The sequence below is a fragment of the Amblyomma americanum genome, chromosome 8 (assembly GCF_052857255.1).
Source record: "Amblyomma americanum isolate KBUSLIRL-KWMA chromosome 8, ASM5285725v1, whole genome shotgun sequence".
In the NCBI taxonomy this organism is placed as follows: domain Eukaryota; kingdom Metazoa; phylum Arthropoda; class Arachnida; order Ixodida; family Ixodidae; genus Amblyomma; species Amblyomma americanum.
The window spans coordinates 42,568,622-42,592,981 of NC_135504.1; the positions used below are offsets into that span (position 1 = coordinate 42,568,622).

At 46.5% G+C, this 24,360-nt stretch overlaps 1 protein-coding gene across 1 annotated transcript in view; it reads left to right on the forward strand.

Annotated features, from left to right (window-relative positions):
* LOC144100250 (protein 5NUC-like) overlaps window positions 1–24,360 on the forward strand; it is an 85,190-nt gene that overhangs the window by 52,907 nt on the left and 7,923 nt on the right. Inside the window, exons 4-7 of the mRNA XM_077633259.1 lie at window positions 14,563–14,748; window positions 17,224–17,424; window positions 18,312–18,572; window positions 23,333–23,491. Of these exons, the coding sequence (XP_077489385.1) occupies window positions 14,563–14,748; window positions 17,224–17,424; window positions 18,312–18,572; window positions 23,333–23,491 (807 nt within the window). The remainder of the gene's footprint in view (window positions 1–14,562; window positions 14,749–17,223; window positions 17,425–18,311; window positions 18,573–23,332; window positions 23,492–24,360) is intronic.

Below are 24,360 nucleotides of genomic sequence, written 5' to 3' on the forward strand. Positions count from 1 at the left end.
AGCTGTATCATACCGGTACTCACCTACGGGGCAGAAACGTAGAGGCTAACGAAAAGGATTCATCTGAAGTTAAGAACAACGCAGCGAGCTATGGAAAGAAAAATGATAGGTTTAACGTTAAGAGACCGGAAGCAGGCAGAATGGGTGACGGAACAAACGCAGGCTTATGACATCCCAGTCGAAATCAAGAGGAAGAAATGGCCTTTGGCAGGTAATGTAATCCGAAGGCTAGCTAACCGCTGGTACATAAGAGTAACGGTGTGGATTCTAAGAGAAGGCAAGCGCAGGCGGGGTGGCAGAAAGTTAGGTGGGCGGATGAGATTAAGAATGCATGGATACGGTGGCCGCAGCTGGCAAAGGACAGGGTTAATTGGAGAGACATGGAAGAGGTCTTTGCCCTGCCGTGGGCGTAGTCGTGCTACTGCTGATGATGATGACCAGCTCAAAGAGGAAAGTGGGGATGAAATGGAAGTGATGGCAAGATATTTCTTGCTGACAGAGAGCGGTGAAGATTGCGCCGCGTGGTAGTAGGTCAAATGCACTCTTCATATCTAGGAGGACAAAAGGGCTGGCGAATTCTGACGGGCTGCTCAATGGTTGAGACTAATTCGATGATGACGTCTGTTGTGCACCGGAATTGTCTGAATCCCTTCTGTTTTTGTGGGAGAAGTTTAGGGCTGGTCCTATCCAGGTGAGGCTGAGTAGAACCACATCCCACATGGCCTCGCAAGGTGCTGACATGAGAGAGACAAGGTGGAAGCTCAGAGGGTTTTTGGCTTGTTTCATTGGCGTTAGGACGGGAACGCCTGCTATTACCCCCCAGTGTCAGTGAGAAGCAAGGCGCTAGCGCCCACGGCAGTTCAGGTCTTGTAGGACTGGATAGCTGATTCTTTATAAGCCTGGTGAGCGCCTTAATTTACCTCTTCTGGGTGCCCTGTAAAGATCGCCAGGTGTTGAGGTAACCCAATAAAGGCCAATGAGCCTCTGAGGCGGAGGAAGGTGTGAGTTTCAGGGAGTAGTGATTGCTTCTAAGGAAAGTACAGGTGGTACTGGTACTGAAGAACCTCAGCAAGCTGCGAGATGGTGATGCTCCTAACGACCGCAATGGGGAGTACCAGGAGGTAGGAACTTCAGTAATGAAAAATGCCCCAATATCGGGGAGATTTAGGCTGTTTGCTGAGCGTGGTGCAAGTGTCCATGAGCGAGAGCTGCAGGTCCCTCAGACCATAGCTTCTTACTATTACCTAGAGGGAAAGCTGGCGCCCCTACTATGGGAGTTTGCATGGAGCTTCCTCGAGACCACTTCGGCCATCATGGGTGCTCTAAGCATCATGGGGCGGAGAGCTACCGACTGCAGAACCATAACTTTTGGCCAAAAAATAATGAAAAAATAAACGTTGTTCCATAATCAACAATGCCCTAGCGTGTAATGCCTGTCTGTAAATTGCAACAAACCAACAGAAAAGCATGTAAATGCCTGCCCAAAAAAAAACGAAGCATGTCTGCTCAAAATAAGCGATGACTTGCTCTCCTATTGGCCGGGTATTCCAGACCACAAAAGCCAACATCTCGTGCTTGACAGGCGCACTTTTAAAAAGAAATATGTTTAAAAAAATGATGTTTCTTACACACTTTAAGGGGTTTCATAATGGCATTTCGGAAAACAAAAGCCTTTTATTGGCATCGTGTGCTCTTACGTTTTCACCACTATGGCTTTTGCGCACTACGTTCTCGCCAAAGTCGTTTACGCGTGGTGCGCGCCGTGCACGGAAGTAACGCCACTCTGTGTTCCCGAAAAAATCTGACTGTCCCGCACCAAGTAGCTCACCGGCCCATGATGCTTTGAGCGTCCATGGTGGCTGAGGTGCAGCGCCACAAGCTTTCCCTCTAGTTAACTGTAAGAAACTCTCTGCCTCAGACCGAAAAGTGCAGCACGAGGTGGGCCTTAGGGGTGAGCGTCGTCGCAACATGGTACTGTGTAGCAGCCAGTGCGGGTGCACTCTGTGCAACAGAGGTACGGAATGTAGCCATAGAGAAGGGATAGTACAAAGGAATGTAGGGTTCTTAGAAAGGAAGGAAGTAACTTCCTATTTGTTCCGACGGAGTAATTCGTTGAAAACAGGTAACTTTGCACTGCAGTATGCGAGGGAGAGTGGGTTTCTAATTTTTGTTCGCCTTGTTGGTGAAAAGAGGCCGGATTGCAGCAGTTGCGAGGAGACGAGTTGGCAGACGGGAAAGCCGGAAGGTAAAGTTTCACAGATGGCTTTCAGAATGAGTCATACTGTTCCTTCGTTACTATTGCCGAGATAGAGAGCGGGGGGGGGGGGCACCTGTTAGTTGGAGTTCAAGAAAAAGAACCTCATCCTCTTTGTTGGAGGTGGCCTATGTCACTTAGTGGCGATCGTTTCGGGGATAGCCAGCGGAGGTGTTGCTCGAGGAGGTTCTCGTGGCAGGCGAAGTGGAAGGATTAGAAGTAGTGTTGCCTGCGCGATGCGTAGCCTTTTGGAGGAAGGTGGTGAAATTCTGCTCTCGCTCTCGGGGCGCAGCTGTGGCGCAGGGAGCAGCAGCGAGTTTCCTTTCATGTTGTCGCTTTGTGCAATGGTTACTAGTTTCTGGTGACGTCCCTGGCAGTGAAGACAACCAGGGTCTTTGGCCGGGCGGTTGCTTCGTTTGGCGGTGGCGCTGCATTTCAGACAGCGTGGGAGTACGGGATGACAGAGGTAACTTCTGTGGTTGTACCTTCCACCTGTCCTGTATTGCAAGGACCCTGGTCGGAAGATGTGATTCCTGTATTTGATCCCAAGGACAAGGATAGCAGAAGCTTTGGAGGCTTCTCCTGCGGCTTCCTACAGGTCCTCGTCCTCTGCGGAGCCTATGAGCATGAAAAGTCTGCAGCGATGACATGCCGCTGTATGTTTGCGCGCTCCTGGGAAACATGAGGCTTTGCGTAAACAAAGGAGATGTTGTCCTGTTTCACGGCATGATGTAGGTGCGCCTGTTCTGAAAAAAAGAGACTGCTGCAGACAGGACCCGCTTGTGCAGAGGAGGTATGGTTTTGGTGCACACTGTAACCCATGCGTTCTCGCTAGGCCGGTGTGTGCAAGGGGGTGGTGAGAGTTTGGTTGCACTTAAAGTAGACGCGAGGACAATATCGGTCTCTTGGGGGTGTTAGCAGGAATCAGTCAACTTATTTTGTTTTTAATCAAAGAAGTCATATTTGGCGAAATCAAGGAAGAGGAGAAAAAGCTGCACCGCAGCAGCTTAACAGTGCTTGAGCCATCCAGGCAACCGTTCATCCAACCATCCAGGCAAACATTTTTTCTCTGTCAAGTTATGTACAATACCTAAAATGACTATTACGTTCTGTTTCGCAATGACAAAAACAATTAAAATACAAATAGCGTCCTGTAAACTGCTGTTACAAATCATTTCTACTCCAAGAAAAGTCGGTTATTGCTTTGTAAAACAGCTAAAGTTGCAGCGTCATTCCAAGATGCTTCCAGCATTTCAATATTCCAAGCTGAACATTGGTCTTGGCAACTCTATGAAGTGGCCCCAGCAGCGCCGGACATTTACCAGAATTAGCAATCGTCGGATCGACGGCTTAAGTGCCGGCGATCCACCCAAAATGGTCACAGGTGAAACTTACTGCACCAGGTGGATTTACGTTGTTTTACATCTGAACAAGCTACTCACCCGTCAACGGAACAGCTTGGTCCAAGGCCCTTTCCCAAGCATTTTACCCCAGAGAAGCCGAGAACCATGCCGGAGGAAACCTTGTACTGGTTCGAAAACCGGTAGGTATACCTACCAAGCACCTTCTGATTTGTTCAAAGGATTTGTTCAAAGGGGACGTGCACTGGAAGGAATTATTGATCACAGTTCAATGTCCCCGCAGTGCCAGGTTCAGGAAGCAGCGGTTCACAGGCGACTGTGGAGTGAAGAGTCAGGGGTGCGCTGGACTCGCAGGAGAAGTGCCGGCAAGGCGTCTTGACTAGGAAGGCTCGAGAAAGCTTGACGCGAAGGTAGACCGAGGACGAAGAAAGTGACGATCTGTCTTGAGGGCGAAGGGGAAGAATTCCGATGCGTCTGCGTGCACCGGAAGTGAGGAGCGGAGCTGCGGAGGACCGCAGGGTGAGGCCGGAGACAGAGCTCAAAGCACGATATCCATAAGACAAGCGTCGCAACAGCTCGGCGCGCCCGAAGTCGACAGACCGAGAGCGTTAATGTGCGAACTCTTCTGAGGCTGAACCAGGGCCAGGAAGACGCGAGTCACCACTTCCGTAAATTCCGTCCCAGCAAATTCGCGTGCCTCTTTCACTTGAGAGTGCAAGGAGGGATGTGCGCTTTCCCTTTGTTTACAATTTTAATTTCTGACCCGCGTAGCTCGTTGCCGTTGGAACCGCCGCCTGTTGGCTGCCTTTTCTTGTTTCGATTGAAACGCGAACAGTTCGGCACAGCACTGACTCCCGTGACAGCTTATGGGATTGTCACGTACAAAACACACCCACAAATGTAAATCAGTCCAAGGCTCCCTTCCGTCACTGTATGTACACAGCATTCGCGACATCACAAATTTCGCATCCGCCAACACGCCATATACCATTGTCCCCACCCTACCCATGGGACGTACGCAGCGCCCACCCCCTATACCTCAACAGTGACAGCTGGTGGACCAAAAACGGCTTGGGTTTAAAGTGTCTTGAGCCCAGTTATGTATACGAGCGAAAGCTCTCTTAAGCATGGTGAGACACGGTTCGCTTGGTTTGAATGTTTTATTGTTGCAGATCAAGGGCTTCATCGCGAGGCTGAGCACGTTTCTTTGCCGACGACCTATATCAGCAGGATTATCCGAGTCAGCTTGACGCCTCTGATGCAACGTAGCCCCAGCGGACCTGCTCGCTCCTTGTCCTTGGCGAGTGAGAGCACAGCCGCGGGATGTCGGATTTTATACACGCAGCCAACATCACGTGAGACACTGACATCATAAACACGTGATGCCTAGTGTCTCAAATCAAATGTCGAGGTCAAAATCAGGGTCACGTTCAAGATCAACGGCGAAGGTGAGGTATCCAATGGTCATAGTCATATGATCACGTGATCATACTACCACAGCTTGGGCTATACCGCCATGCAGCTAAGTTCGGTTTGACTCGGAAGAGTAGAGAGTTGGGCTTGTTGATTAACGATCATGTTGGAAACATGATCGTGTTCGGTTTGTCATTGTGAGGCATTGAAAGTTGTCTCATCCGCATCGAAATCGAAAGTTGTTCGCCGATGAGTAGAGGTTTCGCTCTAAATCAAGTTATAACGTTAAAATGCGTGTCTCTTGCTCCCACTCCCCTGAAGATGGTGCCAAGTCGGCGCCACCTTGGCCACGTGACGTTGGGATGTCATCACAATCTGCCCACCGGATTGTGAGCAAACTGCCCACAGTGGCAGGTGGAAATTTAAATAATGATTATTCTTGAGAGGTTGCTCCGGAAGAGCACATCGCTTAACCGCTGCACCACTGCGCCAGGAGCTGTATAAACTTTCCTTACAGAGATGGTCTATAGGCAGTCTATAGACTTTTTATAGACTCTATTGCCTTCCTGTAGATATTTATTTTTGTCTATTCGTAGTCTATAGACAGTGTATAGAAAAAAGTGTACTAAAGGTGTATGGCCAAATATCTATAGATTGTCTATTTCTCTAGGCTTTGTCTATAGAGAGTCTAAAGACTTTATAGACAGAAGTTTATGGATAGCCTGTAGACTATCTAAAGAAACTTTTGTAAGGGAGGGCTCCCAGAGACCTATGAATGTAGTGAATGACCAATTCCGCATATAACGGGATTCGCCCATTAACGCTATCACGTCATACCCTTAAGGCGGAGATTAGAGGCCCGAGTTAAACTAAGCACAACTAGTGCTAGTGGGCCGATGTCGCATTTGGCTTTTGCTTGTTTCGTGAGCTGTGTTGGAAGCGTTGCCTCGGGCGCTCTCGCAGGCTTTGCGGCACCTGTCACTTCGGCGACGTGTTTCTTCATGTGATTATGACAGTGTTTTGTGCTCGTGACCTTCGAAATGGCGAACAGTGCAGCGAGACCCGTACGGATACGACAGAGCACCACTACCTCAGTACGTTTTCTCGGGCGCCGCCGTTCATATGAAAGCCTTAGATAATGTTGTAACTATGAATATGCTGTTTATATACCTTTTTTTAAAGCTTTCTTTGTAACACCTTACTGAAAAAAGTAGTGGTGTAATCCATGCTATGTGTAAACTCCCACACAGTAGCAATTCATGCATGCTGACCCGTGATTCCGCTGCCGAAGGCGGTCTTGCTCCCGGTCATCTTCTCTGGTCAAAGGTCATTCCTGATGCTTCTCTAGACGATCGTGCTGTCGCTTTCTTCCGCGGTGAAGGTCTCGCCTGTCACTTCCGAAGGCTTTTGCGTTCTCGGCGATTGGGAACAGTGTGGAAGGTTCTGCCGATGCCAGCACCTTTGCTTTAAGTCATGGGAACACAACGCGGGAAATTTTCAGAAGCAAGTTAAAATGGCCGTTCTATCTAGAACGCCGGGTGAGACTTTCGTATCTTCTCGCCGCCAGTGCGCACCGGCTTATCGTCCCGACCCAGCAGGCGTGCACCCACCTTGCCAACACGTGGCGTCACCTGGTGCTCTCATGGCGATTCTTGAGTAGAGAGCCCAGAATCACTGGGCCGCGTTCCGCTCACCACCTGTGCGCAGGTACGCACTGAAAGATCCTTTGTACTGCAGCTGCCTGGTGTTACACTCACGCTAAAAAATGCCATTTCACTCGATTAGGTTTTCCAACTGGAAATGTCGAAATGTTTCCAGTTGTGTATTTGGAATCAAATGGTTCCAATCGGAAAGATTGGAATGTCCACTTGAAAGAAATTGGTTCCAATTGAAAGGTCTCTAGTGGCGCTTTCAATTGGTTGTAAATAAACAATTGGCAACAATTGGACAATCCAGTTAGTTCCAAATACACAATTGTAACCAACTGTGCCGTCGAACAGAGTCCAACTGGAAACCCCGAGGGGACCCAGTAGTTTTTTCCCCTAGGAACAATTCTTTTTGGGATGCCGTGCGTGTCTGAATTCGAAGCGTCGTTTCTGTAGGTGATACTTTAAACCAGGCGTAGTTGGCCTGGCACAAATCTACGATATCGTGAACAAACACAAGAAACACAGGAAACAATGACCATGAACCTCATTTAAGAAGCACCTTGTGCCCTTATGCAGGTCCTATGGACGTCCAGCTTTGGACGGACGAGAACCGGACGTACAAAACTTGCTGACAAACAGCGTCGAAAATATGGCCGTTAAATGCATTCCTGGATTAAAACCTTCAGACCTTTTCACAGCTGTCCACCTACCAGTCATCTTGCTTGGGAACAGATAATGGAACTGTATGTTAGCTCTTGGTGTCGCAGATGTTAACATGGACAGTTAGGGCTGTTGCGTGATAATGGTTTGTTTGCATGTGTTCCCACAAATACTAAACAATCATTCCATCTAACTACGACTTTCAGGTAGATCGTGCATGTATTTAATTGCGTGCGTGCACTCAGTAAGCCCGAAATGATCGCTCACGTATTGAGTGTTCTCAATATGCCCGTTGTCATCATCACCAGCCTGACTATACGCCCACTGTATACGACAAAGACATTTCCCATACCTCTCCAATTAGGACTCTCCTGTGCCAGCTGCGGCCACCTTACCCCCGCAAATTTTATCTCATCGGCTCAACTAACTTTCTTTCGCCCGTTGCTACGCTTACCTTCACTCAATGTCCAGTCCGTTACCCTTAACGATCGTATGAGCTCGATTTAACGTCTCGCATTGATAGACACTCATTTAGATTTGACCTCATGCATCGTGCATTTAGATTTGATTGGTACGGAATATCATAACATAGTAAACAGTAACTTTTGTGCAGGAACATCTCTTTTCGACTGAAAACAACTTTGATACGGGCGAGAAGGATGTCAAAAAAATCGTGCAGAATATGTTCTTTGATCTTCGACCCAGCGCTGCGGTTAACATCGTTAACTGTCAGTGCGAGAGCACCGCAGCGGTGGCCTAGTGTCCTGAACATCCGCCTCGCATGCGGGAAGTGCGGGCCTCGATCCCCAGTACCGCCGGGTACCCACCGGTGATACGATGGGTACAAGCTACCCCTTGCCTGGTTCTCGGCTTATTCAGGGCGAAATGCTTGAGAAATGAGTCTTTGACTCCACCTTTAGCAAACGAAAATACCTTGTGACATGGTGCTCTTTGGCCGCAGATGCCTTTGCGCCATAAAAATTACTACCATCATCAACTTCGCGAGCTATGCAAACATGCCACAACTGCCCAGAAAAGATTGCGAAAAGTCAAGTCAAGCGAAAACCAATCGCGCAATCGCTCTTACCCGTCTTTACCGACTCAAAAGCTGCACTGTTAAATTTGCACGAGAGCGAGTCCATGAGACCGCATTCCGCATCCTCAACTCACCCCGCATACAGCCGCCCCGCCGTGTGGAGCTGATCTGGGTGCCTGCACTCTGGGAACCCCGGCAACGATTCGACCAATGACCACACCCGAGGTCTTATCAACTAGGCGGCGACGGAGTCGGAGTCGGGCTCTTCCCGGGAGCGCATGCACTTCTTCAGCGAGCAGAGCCAGGCATATCGCGCCGAACGCCAGCTTTACCCCCTACTCCATCAATCTCTTGACAATTATCCCCAAATATTAAGGCGCTGCCTTCAGACCCGCACTGTTCCCTACCCCTATAGCTCTCCGGCATCCACCCGGGAGCATGCATACACCACCTCCTGTACTCATTGCACCCACCTCCACGCTACTCATGGACGTATAGCAGCGCGTGGCCGCGCGCACTCCAGACGGACAACAATACATCCCTCCACCTCCGTATCGGGCCCCGCTTTGGGCCAGTCTGTCATAATACCAACATCCCTCGCCTCCTCCGTTTCAGTCGCCCGTTGTCATGGAAATTAATACGCGTAATTGCGTACTCTAGCAGCTAGGAATGTGACTGCAGGAGGAATTGGGGCTAGCGTCTATAATACGTGGTGAACTGGAAGTATAGGAACTATAGAGCCGTGACTGGATGGGGGACTGGTAGCTAAAATTCAATCCAATTCAAACTGAATTTTATTTACTTTGGAACACATACAAAAGCAGGTGACAGAAGCGTCTAGGCCCTTAGCAAGTTGCTAGCTTGGGCCCATGCAATAAGTGCACAAGATGCTGTACCCTGGGGCCAGTAACAAATAATATTAAAATGTGTACACCTTTCTTTACAAGCGTAAGGATAGGTTGCATAAAAATAGCCCTGAACTGAAGTATACATCACGTGGTATGCACACAACGAAAGAAACGAAATGCCGACACATGGCAATGTTTACAAGCATTGAAAAAAATACATAAACAGAGGTTTAAACCAGATTCATTGTGCAACAAAGCATATTTCCCGCGCAGCAATATATTTCGGCAACAAAGAGAAAGTTGATTCCTTAATGATGTACTTCCGTGAGCGAGAAAAACTGCCTTCTTTTTACTGCTGCTGGAAAAGTTCTATATTTTTGTGTCAGTTTATGCTAATTATTGCCGGCTGTATAAGTTGGGAACACTCAGAATGGTAAAATTATATTTAACTTCGCTTCGTGTGTGCCTTTTGCGGGGTATAAAGATGGCGGAAGGAATAGGGTCGTATTTGAAAACAGTGTGCACAGCACATGCTGTTTTGTAATTCCATGCGACTGTTGATGGCATAATCTAAAGTTCGTGAAAAAGTGGTGCTGTATGTTCTCTATAGTTGTAGTTTCAATTGTTTAAACTGCGCAGAGCACGTTTCTGCAAAATGATCAGTGGTTCCAGATAGGCAGGATGAGTATAGCCTTATGATTCGACATTGTATAACATATGGCATTAAAATGTTCAGTAATCCATTCTAATGTTTTAAGAGGGAAGTACTGACGAGCTTGATACGGGTACAATACATGCGTAACTTAGTTTCTCGCAGACATTAATAACTTCTTTGAAATGCAATGACGAGTCCAGGGTAATGCCAAGGTATGGGCACGATTCTACTTGGACCATTTCTTCGTCACCGAATCTTTAAGTTGTAGAACATTAATTTTTGATGCCTGCTTGTGAAAAGATTATGAATTTTTTTTTGCAGCCTAACGCCAATTTATTCGCATTAAACCATATAGCTATATATTACATGGTCGTTTACTAGCAGTTTCTTCTGTTCGATCACTGTCTTTGTCTGCAATGAGAACAGCCGTGTCATCAACATATATAATGGCATCGCCATCTTCTATGCTCTTTGGGTAATCTTTTATGCACAAGGAAAACAATACTGGTCCTAACACATATGCTTGTGCTGCCCCATGTGAGGCTGGAGAAAAAATAGAAGTGCTTGCTTCTATATGTACTTTTTGCTGTCGGTATGAAAGATAGCTACGAAAAAATTTTCATGATACGTCTCGAAATCCATAGGAAGCCAGCTTGCTCAGCAAAGATTTATCGTAAACCGTATCAAATGCTTTCTTCAGGTCTAAGAATATGCCAATAACTGTTTCTCTGTTATGTAAGGAATTATAAATCATATTTACAATAGATGTAACGGCTGTAGTAATGTTGAGGGCAGGTACCTAAGAAAAGTTTACATTAAGAATCGGAATAGCTTGCTTGTAATTATAATTTGCATCTGAAAATAGGCTAATTTGAAGATGGCTGTTTTAGGAAAGAAATCATTAAAAAAGGAAGAAAACACGAGACCGAGTGGCACCGACAACCACATCGTTTCAAAGGATGCTCTTAGTGTCCACCCGCCGTCCTGTCGACGCTCGTGCGTTACTGTTTTAAAGTGCACCTGCTGTAGAGCATGACAATTTTTAAATTAGCTCAAAACAAACCACCTGCCTCTGCACCTAATAAAGGGAAAGATTTCAGTGTGCCCGCTATGTGTGTCTAAAAGTTTGCACATCGTTAGCTGTTTAGCGAAGCAGCCTTGGCGATCCGTAGAACGGCGGCAGCTGTCGACATAGTGTGTCCACGATCACGTGACTACCCCGTGCGCATAGCCCATGCCTCGTGCCTTGATGTAACTTGATCGTCGTCAGGTGGTTGGCTCGAAACCCACCGCCGGCCACCCACCGGCAAAAATGGGCACAAGCGTACCCCGGCTCAGCGCCCGGCTTCCTCAGGGGTGTGTGCTTGGAAGAGGCTCCGCAAACCCCGCCGCACCCCACGGGGGGCAAAACCAGTTTCGAACACACAGCCTTCAAAGGGGGTTCATGATTCAGATGAGGCAATGAGTTGATCTTGGTGTTCGATTAAGTTTAAATGAGCTCGCTCTAAAGGAGTTCAGCAGATGAGAATGTGCTCGAAGAAGTTCAGCATGCTGCGCCATCAAAAAACCGAAGCGTGGCCTTGTGGTAGAGCATCGACCTCGAATTCGGGAGGTGCTGGGTTCGATCCCCGGTGCCGCCGGGTACCCACTGGTTTTTACTAGGTACATGAGTTCCCCCGGCCTGGTGCTCGGCTCTTCGGGGTGAAATGCTTGGGAAAAGGGTCTTGACCACAGTTGCTCTGACGGATCAGCGATAAGTTCCGCCGTCAACAACGTTAAATCCGCCTCGTGCGGTAGAAACCAATTTGTAGCCCTTTTTTTGAACCAAGCTCACAACGACGGGATTTGAAGGCGCAGGCTCCTTTTCAAAGCCATGTAACCCAAGTAAGCCGAGCACCAGGCCGGGTCACAGCTTGTACCCATTTTGAGGAAACCGGTGGGTACCCGGCCGGCAGCGGGAGTTGAAGCCTGCCTCCGAAGAACGCGAGAGCACAGAAAAAGAAAAAGAAAAACGAGCTGCTGTCCCATATACGTAGCGGGAATTAGCGAAGCGCTTGCACGTATTTTCCGCAAGCATAGCGTCAACATCGCTCACGTCCCCGCTGGCAAGGTGCGAACAGAACTGGTGAATGTGAAGGAGAAGCTCCCTCGGGAAAGATTTCCAGGTGTTGTGTATGAGATTGACTGCGCCGATTGCTCATCAATATATATATCGGTGAAACAAACGACTTCAGCAGACGCCTGAGAGAGAACCAGAACGACGTCCGAAACCAGAAAGCAGCATCTAACGCCATCGCAGAGCATGTGCAAGAGTCCGGCCACGAGTTTAACTGGGATCAAGTAAAGATATTGACAACAGAAAAGAACACATCAGCATGGCAGAATCTCGAGTCCCTTATCATACAGACATCGTCTAACACATTAAACAGGAATGACGGAACTCTACATCCCATCTATGCTAAATCATTCAAAACGCTACTGGGTGCTACAAAAGAACGGATCCGTGCGCCGATTGCTTCATAGTGAACAAGGGAGCCGTAATGCTCCCGAAACGTCTTTTCTTGTTTTGAATTTGGCCAGTGACCAGCAATCTGCATCACCATGATTCCTGACCAGACGGTATGCCGTCAAAACCTCGACTACATTGATCGTCGTCAGGTGGGGCGCGCAGTCGCAGCACGACACCGAAAAATCGTTTCAAGCACCTACCAAGAAAGCACCCTGAAGGCACTGAAAGGCCGGTTATCCAATATGCCTGCGCGGTGGCAGCCTCAGTAGTTACGATAAAGCTGCTTGCAGCCTTGGGTACATGAATGCAACAGAAGTCGACTCCAGGCCATTTTTTGAGGGAAATTAAAGATAAAAAACTTCGAGCAAGCCACTATTTTCCTTCTCAAAACCTGCTTTTTCCCTCAAAAACTGGACTGCAGTCGACCTCTGTTGCATTCATGTAACCACGGCTAGCGGCGACTTGTCACGACAGACTCGAAGCGGGAGGACCACGAATGCAGCGGAGGCGGAGCGTCGTGCTCATACACGTTGCACGTATCAGGGAGATCGGAGCCAAAAACGTGCGGCGGCCACAGCACAGGACCGATGCTTTCGAGACGCTGCCCGTAAAAGCGCTGCGTGAAAAGATGCTCAAGTTCGTGCCAACATACTTTAATGCTAAAACATTAATTAGTCCCATTAGGAGAAAAGCCGGCGGCATGTGTGTTTGTACTTGCCAGATGGTACAGAAAAATCCCAGCAATGGCAAGAAAAACAGGGTGACGTCATCAAGCAGCCATATGAAGCCCACAGCAAGCCAAGCACCGCCACTTCAGGCAGCCCTATGCACGTCAATCGTCTTCTATATATATATATATATATATATATATATACTCGCCACTGGCAGACCTCCATGTGGCGCAAGATTTCCAGACATTTGTATCAAAATATTGATTCAGTCGTTTGTCTTACAGCGTTCCGGGTTGTGTGATATTGTTTCTCGTTGCATATAGCTAACATGTGCTAGTAAAGTTGAACGCTAGCTTGCGACAAGGATTCGAACTGACGACAGATGCGCCTTGAATTGTATGCCTTTCCAGACTTTCCAATCAAAATCATGATGCAACCGTTCGTCGTACAGTAATGTGTATTGTACTCGTGCAATGAAAAGTGAACCATCTGCGGCTTCGCATTCCCGCACCTAAAAGTCTTAAGTATGCGTGCCTAATTTTTTTTCTCACACCATAAAGCAGTCGTCCAAGCCCTCCTAATACAGAAACGCAATTTCAAAGCAAATATAGGAACTGCATATCCACGTGTGGAGCAGCTATCGCCGAGCACCCGTAGTTACGACGGGCGCGATCGCCGTTTAATTTTGTCTATGCAGTTTCTTAGCACGTGAGGAGACAGACCCCCAGAATGCACAGCAGCAGCTTACAAGAGGGCTTTGCGGAGCACAGACATAATTAAAACTTCATAAACTTATTTTCGCATGCTTTGGTACGTTTCGATCTGGTAAAATGTTTTGCCGTCTTTCTAATGGTTATGAAATTTATGCTCTTTGCCCCACTTTCTGCGAAACTCTTTTTGGTGTTCTGCACTGGGTAAATCAGTTAAGGCGTTATTTTCAAGGGAGCGTGTTTCCGCTCATTTGAGTCAATATTCTCTTCTTTCTTTCTCATTGTTTGTTCATGGAATGTACTGCTATGTAAATTCTTCAAATCGTTATTACCCGCCAATCTGTTGTTTTCGTTTATTATTTTTCTTATACTGGGCTGTCTCACGAAAATGTATTTTTTGAACTTGCCTACCTGCACCTTCAATTTCTCTGTTTTTCTTTCTTTCACTTTTAATTCCTGGAAAAAGATGTTTTCGAGCAATCCTTTAACACCTGAGCGCCTTCATGACCTTAACGCTCATGGGTGGTTCTTTTTGACCAATTTTTCTTTATTTGACATATTTGTTTTTTCCTAGGATGTTCTTGTTATCATCCACACTCTATTTGTCCCTCGGATGTCAGTATTTTGTTAAAGAAATAAAAATAAATAAATACTTCATTAATAAGCTTGGTCCTTTATGAAGGATCCTACTCGGTTCAATGTACCTGAGGCTAAGTAAAGTTATTTGCATGTTTCCGGTACGCGCTGATTTCCAAAGAACACTATACTCTTACGAAACATATTTTTTTTTTTTCAGGGAAAGTCCAGATATTGCCCGAGGCGTACAGCATCAACGCCGAGATCGAAGTACTCAAGAAGAAAAACATTAGTGTTTTTATTCTCGTGAGCCATGTTGGCTTCGACGTTGACCAACAGCTTGCGGAGGAGTGTCCAGAATTGGACCTCATTGTTGGTGGGCACACCAACACATTCCTTTACACAGGTGACCATTTTAATTCTCATTTAACAGCCATTGGCAACTGTGATCCATGTGGCTATGACACTCGCCTGGTGAGCCCATGGTCGTGAGATCGACTGCCATCTGTGGCGACCCCATTTCTGTAGAGGTGCAATGTAGACAGGCTGGTGTGCTGTGCTAAATCAGCGCACATTGCATCCACAAGGGTGGTACAATTTACTTCGGGGGCCTCCACTACGGGGTAGACGTCGATCACTATGAATCTGAAGTAGGGGCGCAATTTTGCATTAGCTATGCAGCCATCAACGATACCTTTTATCTCAAGCAAAATTCTAAGTTTTCTTCAACTACGAGCTGTCTGTTAAAGCTGCATAGCTTTGATTTGTGGTCGGATGGCTGCGTTTGGGTGGGTGCTAATGAGCAATTAGCCCCTTAGTTCAAATAGTCATATACGCTTGGGGTGCTACCAGTAAATACTTTCGGCTGTTATTACAAATCGGAACCAGCAATCAGCTGCATGATATAAAGTAGCTGCCAACGACAAACTCCTTTTAAATCATCTGGACTGCTTTGTTTCCGTAAGGCTCTAGAGATTACGTAACACTCGGTTCTCTTGAAACAGCCGGTGGGCGCCGCTAAGGGGCTGCAGCTTCTTTCCATTCCTTAGTTGAGCGTCACGTGTAGGCAGAGTCGGCTGCAGATCGACGTCCCCGTCCCACACAGCTGAATAGCGGGTTCATGCGGGGATCAATAGCACGAGCTTGCATTGAGAAAGAAGGGTTCCACACTACACTCCTATCTTCCCCCAGGCTTTCTTCCCTTTTCAACAACACAAGAACGTCTGCTCAACACTTCTAAAGATCTTAACAGCAAAAGTGTTCTCACTCCGCGAAGGAATTTTTGCCGTTAACACGGGATAAATAAACGTTCATTTAAAACACACGAGGCAATGCGCATACCACAGCTCTAAACAAAGGCTTCATTGCATTCACAGAAACTAATACTCGTGAAGCTAAAATGAAAAAAAAAACCTAAAAACGAGTGTTTGTTTCTTGGCATGGAGAATTTTCCTCGCCAGACAGGTTTCCGTCGAACCCTGAACTATACAGACGTCACTGCCACAATCATCATGGCTAGAAAACAACAAAAGATAACAATTTCGAAGAAATTGTAAATTTATTAACCTGGAGACTTCTAAAGAATGAATAGCGCCGGGAATGCCGCGGGCTTCGCATGGTTAATGGCGAGTACCTCAAGCCACACTACGACCCCCCTTTTCGGACGTCCCCGTAGGTCCCAAGCATATTTTCTCCTTGCCTCCCTGGGCTATTGTCAAGAAGAAGATTGCCACTGGTCCCCTAGAATTTCTGGCACTGTGTATATGGGTACTTCCAAAATATGGGTGTTTCTGTAAATTATAGCAAACAAGCCAATATGACAAGCGTGAAAAAGAAATGAGAATCGGCACTTCTTGAAGACAGGAGAAGGAAATTAAAGCTAAAATTTCTCCATAATATCTATTACAACGTATTTCTTATTCGAATAGGAAAGCGTATTATTCTCCCACATTATAGATCTGAACTTGTTGATCACAATAACAATGTGCGTGAATTCAGGGCTAGAACAAATTTGTTCAAATCATCGCTTTTTCCCACACTTCAAGAACTGAAAGCCTTATTGTCATCTCTCGTTGATATTGCTGACAAGAAAATGTTTACATTGTTACTGTACGTTGTCTTTCATGCACATTTTCTTGTGTTCGTACAACCGTACCACCCCCACTGTAATGGCACAAGTGGCGCTGTTGGTAATGTAATAAATAAGAATTAAATCTGGCTGAGCTAAAACTGCGTTCTCCACTGGCCCAATTGTCCCAGTGTTATTAAATTAACTTCCCACCTTTATTAGTAAATACCGCCTTTCAAGGGAAAGTATATCGGACACCTAATTAAGTTACGAGTTTAAAATGAACTGCTTCTCCTCCTCTGTCACTGCTGCTCGCCGCATGCGTTGAGTCTGTGCAGCCGCCCATACTCCATCTTCAACGACACACATTTGCCGTAACCCTCTCTGCTTGCGAGAATTTTCCACTTGGAGAGACGCACAAGGCGTTCATTATGGCTCCATTCCAACCTGATACGCGGAGCTGTCTCGACACGCCTGCACGCAACCAAGCATACCTCACAATTTGTGGCCAGTCCGCCACCGGGCTCGATCATGTTATGTGACCAGCGCACCTGCCAAACTGCCGACTGCCAAGCCACCTGCCATCTTGGCTACGTTATGTGGTCTCATGAATTCAGACACCCCGTCGACCAATCAGAGAATTTTATGACGACGACGCCGGACGCTGACCCATCTTGTTTTGGCGATGAGGCTTTTAATTCAACTTCATTGAAAACCTGCGTTCATGAGCTAGTGCTACCACCGTCATCATCATGTTACCAGTGTTCATCGTGCAAAGCTAACTGCATCCGCGTTTCTCTGTCAATCTTGCAGGGAAGCCACCTGTGGGAGACTCACCCGAAGGGCCGTACCCTTACATTTACAACAGGACGAATGGAAACACTTCCTGCCTGATAGTTCAAGATTTCCGCTTCGGGAAATACCTCGGGTATCTTGAACTCGAGATCACACGAAAAGGAGTTATAGTTGGATGGTCCGGAAATCCCATCTTGCTCAACCAGTCTTGGCCGGAAGGTAATGATTTTTGCCATATTTGCACTTGCGGTGCCTGTTTGGGGCTGTCGTGCTGCTCTATCAATCGTATGCACTTATGAAAATTTCACTTATTGCAAGCACTTTGGTTCTTGCTATTTGAGCAATCAGTTGTTGAGAGAACTGCTAAAGTTTTTCATAAAATAGTACCTTTGCAATAGTTTTGCTACAAATACTGTTTAAAGTTATGTTAGATTGCATTTGAATAGCGGCGTAGCAGCAATAATTACTGTTGCTGCGGATACATGTCTTTCAGTACCCATTTCTGGCATTTAAAGGATCTGTAGCTTGTTTCTACGCATGATTTGGAGGGGTCTAGCGCGAAAGAAACAAGGATATGAGAGCGACAGGACGAGACCTAACCTGCATCTGAAATAATTGAAAACAAAATGACGTGCTCGAGGAATCCTGCGTCCTATCCTGTGTCCGCCTCATGTCCTTGTTTCTCCCGAGCTAAGCCTCCCTCCAAATCATGTCTTACCAACATGCCCAAACTTCCAATTTGCTTTGTTTTTACGCATACGTCATCAGAAGCTGCAATGCGATTTGAATTTAGTTTAGGCAAACTTTACACCTTGTATTGCACAACTTAAGTGTGGGCCGCCTTAAGCAGCCGACATTCAATAGTTCTTGTAATGTTTTCGTGTGTAACATGTAAACTAACTCAAGCTGTCCAGTGCTATTCGTCGTAACCCTGTTACGAGATGCCCTGCGGCAAGAACGAGATCAATTCATTTGCCTTCGTTTTTGTATTGCACAGCGTGTTATCAAGAACGACAGCCCATTTGAACTACCCGGTTTACCAAAAACATGCTCGCAGAAAGCCGAATTACTCAGAAATGTTCATTTTTCTCGGGAATATTTGACAGACCAAGTAATGCTGCAAGCCCTGGAGCCGTACAAGGAAATCGTGCAGGCTGCAGTGAATAGAGTCGTGGGCTCGTCGAAAGTCCTTTTGGAGGCTAACGAAAAACTGTGCCGGTACAAGGAGTGCAATTCAGCCAACCTCATGGCCGACTCATTCCTCGATTACTATACGGACAGAAATAGCCCAGTAAAGGACGCATGGTCCATTGTGAATGCCGCTATCATCAACGGGGGCATCGCGAGGGACTCCATCAGACAAAAACGTGAGTGCGCTTCGGCGACGTCGTTTTGCATGACTCGCTGTTGCAGGCGACATGGACACCTCCGCTGTGCATTGACCGGTGCATAAGACACCGTAGACCGCTTGGCAACAAAATGTGCGCGCATGTAACGGTTCCTCCCTTAGAATTGAACGTTCAAGTGCTGCATAATACCTGCCGTGTATTCTGCCGGCGCCGTAGAAAAACACGATTGGTGGAGGCAAGGTGTACCAGGGCGGTTCTGAGTAGGAAGGACGGGCTACTTAATGCAGGGCGCAGCGGTCGATGTGCCTCGGCATGGGCGCACGCAGGCATTCCGAGCCGGCTGAATGGTGATAGTGCGGTGTGCCTTTTACGGCGAAAGTTGTTATTGGGAGCCTCCCTAACCCGTTGAAGCCGAATTCATGAGAGTGTGTGCCACTTTGGTTATTTGCCGTCTCAATTTTAAATTCGTTTCAACATTTAAATACAGCTGAAACTTTCTGAAGTTTAGTGCAATATTAACTTACTTTTATTTAAAAATTGAGTTTAATTGCAAATTTATTTAAACTTTTAAAATGAATATAGCATTTAAAACAAATCTCGTTATTTGAAATAAAAATACACTTTACAGAATTTTAAATTAGGAAAATAACACCAGATTGCCTCACAACGACTAAGCATACAAAGTAAGCATAACAGGTAGGCGATTCGGGAGAGCAAGCTGCCCGGCTAGTTGGTGATGCATGTTGTTTAGAAGGAAGCGCAAAAAACAGACGAGGGACGGAGTAGGGGACACAAAAACACGTTCACGAGCGGTAACTACCAACTGTTTAACTACCATCTGTACTACAGGTGATATTTAAGAATAGAATATCGAGCATGCGCATACAGAATGCACAAAGGCCGCACATCAGACAAGCGCACAAGTTAACCAAGAAATGAATCTAAAAAAGCACATTCAGATGAATACACGTGTACAGACGTGTCACTGACACAACGTTCGGACAGCTTTTTGATATAATGACATTCTAGAACGAGCCAACCTTTATCATTACCGCTCTTGCCAAGAGTCGTGGTCTTCTCCAATCTTGCCCTACACGTGCACGAAGCAAGATGCCGCACGAAATCAGCACTAGTATCATTATTTTCAATGTTTCTGGCATGCTCTCGTAGCCGGTCATTAATACAGAGGCCAGTTTGGCCAACGTATGAAGCCCAACATTAGAGGGGTATGCTGTACACCATAGCTGTTGCACATTCAGCGCAGGCGATCCCACGTTTTTTGTTGCAGCCCCCGCCGGCACAACCAGTGATGCGAGGGCGTAGCTTAGACAGCTTGTTTGGTGCTGAGAACACCACGGGCACATGGTGCCTGCCAGCCACTTTTTTCAGGTTGTGGGAGAGTTGGTGTACATAAGGGACCACCACCGGCTTTGAAGAAGGGGGTTGAGATCTTCTCTGGGCGCCTTTATGGTTCTGCAGGAGAGTTTCAGCGACAGCTGAAGCAACCGGGCCAGGGAAGGCTGCTGTTAAATGTCGTGAAACCTGATCATTCAAAGTTTGTTGCATTTTATGTGGGCAAGATTTTTGAATCGCAGATTCGAGGCAAAGCGACGCAATAGCTCGTCTTACCACCTCGGAATGAGCCGAGTCATAGCTGAGCAGCTCTTTGTTGACTCGAGGGGAGCACATCCAGCAAATATGGTCTCTGCTGAACATAAGCTTGAGGTCTAAAAAACGCAACGCCTGACTTTAAGGTAGTTCATGGGTAAAAACTAAACCTTTCCCGAGTTGATTAAAAGTAGTTAAAACAAGTGAAACAATATGATCAAGGGATGTAAAACTCCCGGACCTTAAAATAGTTAAGAAGGCATCAACATATCTAAAACTTTAAAAACTGGCCCCCCTTGAAAAGTCTGTGCAAGAAGACGGTCAATTGAAGATAAAAATATGTCACATAAAATGGGAGCTACACATGAGCCAATACAGATGCCTTTACGCTGCAGAAAAAACTGGTTGTTATGAGAGATAAAAGTTACCTGCAAGTAGTATTCTAGTAATCTTAAAAAATTATCTACCGAGATTTCAGCTGAGTTCTGGAAGGCCACAGCCCCCGAGCCTTCAATGCTTTCTCTGACCGAAGCTTAAGCTCAGCATGTGGAACATAATAAAACAAGTCCTGTATATCAATGGAAAAGGCTAAATCCGCCCCATCGTTATTCTGAGTTTTTTCACGACTCTTGGCAAGAGCGGTAATGATAAGGGTAGGCTCTTTCTAGAGTCCTATTATATCAGAAAGCTGTCCGATCATTGCATCAGTGAGACGTCTGTACACGTATATTCATCTGAATGTGCTTTTTTAGATTCGTTTTTTTGGTTAACTTGTGCGCTTGACTGATGTGCGACCTTTGTGCATTCTCTATGCGCATGCTCGACATTCCGTTCTTATATATCACCTGTACTACAGCATGAATAAACATTTGGTAGTTAGCGCTCGTGAACGTGTTTTTGCGTCCCCTACTCCGTCCCTCGTCCGCTTTTTGTGCTTCCTTCTTCACAACAGGTAGGCGATATTCGTGTAGCCGGGGGGAGTAGTTTAGAAAAGAATAGACATTTTCTGGTAGACTGTAAACCTGTTCAGAAGGGCGTGCTGTCGGGTAGATGGTTGATGTTGGCTAGTTAAAAAAAAAGAAGCGCTAGTTAACTGTCATATCTGCCTCCTTCCATGTCCGTTGTCTCTGTTTTTGCGCTAATTGCTTTGCAATATGTAAAGGCGTACATTCAGACATCAAAGTGCCCACGGCCAGCCTTCCAGAAGCTCTGGTATTTAGAGATGGTGAAAGTAAAATTGACATATCAGCAGAAGAGAAGGCTCGAGTATGGTATTTTCCGGTCCATATGCCTCATATCGCAGCCCCTTGCAAACGGCAGTTTTTCCCCAAGAGTCACACATAAGTCGCACAAGGATAAGGAGCATCTTGCATCTTTACGCAAGGATGCATAAGGGCCACCTAAACACGACACTTCTGTTCCTTCAGTAAGCGCTGTAAAAATGCGCTGAGGATCTCTTGATGGGACAGCGCGACGAAAGCACACGTGCGGCAATGCCTTCTTGCCTTCTTCCTGTCTCTTTTAAGGCGATAGCCTTTAATTGCTCACACTCGTGTCCGTCCGTTACATTTTGGTCACGTGACCTAGGTCACGTGCATATTCAAAAGCAAGAGACTGAATGCGGCAGCGGCGCGCGCTTCGTGCCACGTTCAGTCCCGTTGTTGCGAGCTATCTGATTGTACCCGTACAATGGAATTTTAAAAAGTGCAGTTTTAGCATAGATCCGCGATCCGCTACAGTGATTCGCTTCCACGGAGAGCTAACCGCGCCTGCACAGGTGATCCCGAGAAGCCTACATCTGCCACTGCGCAGCCGCAGCTGTGTCCCCGCGGAAGCGGATCACAGTATCGGGTGGCGCTGTTCTATAGCTCTGCAATAACTCCATTTTTTATCGCTTTTAACGTAGATAATTTTTTAAGACATTGTTACTGGCGACGGCCAAAGATGGCGTGTGGTGGCGCTTGTGGCCTCATATTAGCCACAGGATTGCGCAATACGTACTGACGGAAAACACAGAAAAAACGGGACTTGTGCACTGGAAAATACGGTAAAACTGAAGTGAAAGCAAGAAATACAACATTTATACAAAATATTACTAATCTAGAAATAATAAAGCTTAGAAGATAGGAATAAAATATCTTGGAATGACAAAGAACCAGATTAGGACCATACGTTTCAAACAAAGCATGGAAGAAATATAACAGCCACTTTAATTTACTAGACAAGGTGGCCCTCGCTATCATCCCGATCCAAAAGGGACGCTAGTAAGATCCGTCTATATCTATCTAGCTATCTACCCTCTGAATGGTGTCGACAGAGGGTGCGAACTGGGTCAGTTCGATGAAAACAAAGCAGGCTGTGAGCCCACAGGAGAAAAGAGTCATCACTAAGCAAGCGTTCTATAATAATTAGAAAGTCGGCGCCCTATTGATATAACGTGACCAGGATGCCTTAGTTGATAGAACGTGACCAGGATGCCTTAGAATGCGCAGCTATAAAAAGATATGCGCCCAAAATTATGATTCGTGTGGGAGTCCAGATTAGAAGAAACGAGGGCATACTTTGTTACAATTTAGGAGAATAAATGCACGTTTCAAGGTAAGCACAGTGTGTATCGCAGATATCCTCGAGTTCAGAGAAAACGAAGTCAATGCGAATGCAGCTGCAGCAGAGGTTAGTAATAAAGCTTAGATCGTTGTCGTGGTAACAATTTTAATTAAAGAAAAGGAAATACTTCCGCCACTAACCACCGACCTGCAATGACCACTGCATCACCGTCAAGCCCACCACGAACTGACCCATTTCGCACCCACTGTGGACACCATCCGGAGGATAGATAGCTAGATAGATATAGACAGATCTTGGATCGAGATGATAGCGAGGGCCACATTGTCACCACAAGTCACCACGATATTTAATGTGAGAATATATGCAGTAGACTACAAATCAGCCCACTACAGTCAGTGTTGCCCGTGGTTACATTACATAGCTGACCACTTTGATTTGATTGTGTTTAAGTCCTCTCAGCAGTTTACGCGAGGCCTATAGTGCAAAAACAGTGATCGGGGTCGGGATGTTCACAGACGTCAATTTTTGTGCCATTAATTTTTCTACGCCTGCGATTCGTAAAGCCAGCATGAATAACTTGCAGATGCTTTTCCTTCGCATAGCGAACGTCACACTTGGCGACCTCTTGGGGGCCATGCCTTACGACAGCGACCTTGCGATCATGAATATAAGCGGCTACCATTTGCAACGAATGTTCGAGTACAGCGTGGTCAATTTTACGTGGTGGCCGGACCTCAATGGAAAATTTCTGCAAGTATCGGGTACGTACGCCATTTTATTAAAAAAAAGTGGGAATAGCGAAGGCAAAAAAACGCGCAAAAAAGAGAAAGAAGAGGTTATTAGGTTAAATTGAAGTCCTGGCGACGCTCTTCCGTAAAGGGGGCCCGCGCGAACTGGCCGACCTTAGCCGCACAAGCCAGCCACTGCAGCCAGTGTTTGGGAGAAGGTCTTGGCCCGTCTGTTCCTACTGGCAGTTTACATTAAATCTCTGAGCGCAGCGCCGTCAACTCGTTCATAGAGGATCTGCGCTCGTGGAATCGCGTTAACCGAATCGTTTACACTGTTTCGGGAGGGGTTCGCAGGCACCTCAGTTTGTTTTTGTTACAGTTTCGCGGTGAAAGCAAATTTAGAAGACCTCTTTTTGAGTAGGAATTTAAGAAAACCTGCAAGTGCCATAGCCTCACTTGTTGCTTCCAGCGACGCAGATAGCTTAGGGAAAAAAATGGGAAAAGTTCAGAACTTTCATCGAGACTATACGTGGTATGCCACAGATCGCTTCAGTTTAATTTGTTTCGAGGGAGAACTCGTCAAATATTCAGCTTCATTATCAGTGCCACATTGAGCGCTGCCTTCACTTTTCGGAACACTGGGTCGCCTCGAGCAGCGATCAGGGCAAGCACGCGCAGTAATGGGGCCTTAATTAGCGAAATGTTCTAAATGGATAAAAAAAGTTACGGGTTGTCATAGTAGCTCATGACCTGCCCTAGGTTCCTAGGTTCCTTCCTTCTGCGCATGGGTACTCTGCAAGCAGCGAGTTGCCCTAGCACTTCGTCCGTTTGTACACAGTTAAGTGGAGTAGAGGTCATAGGTGGAGTTCGGTAGAAGAAAACCTCGCCCGCACCGCTGACGA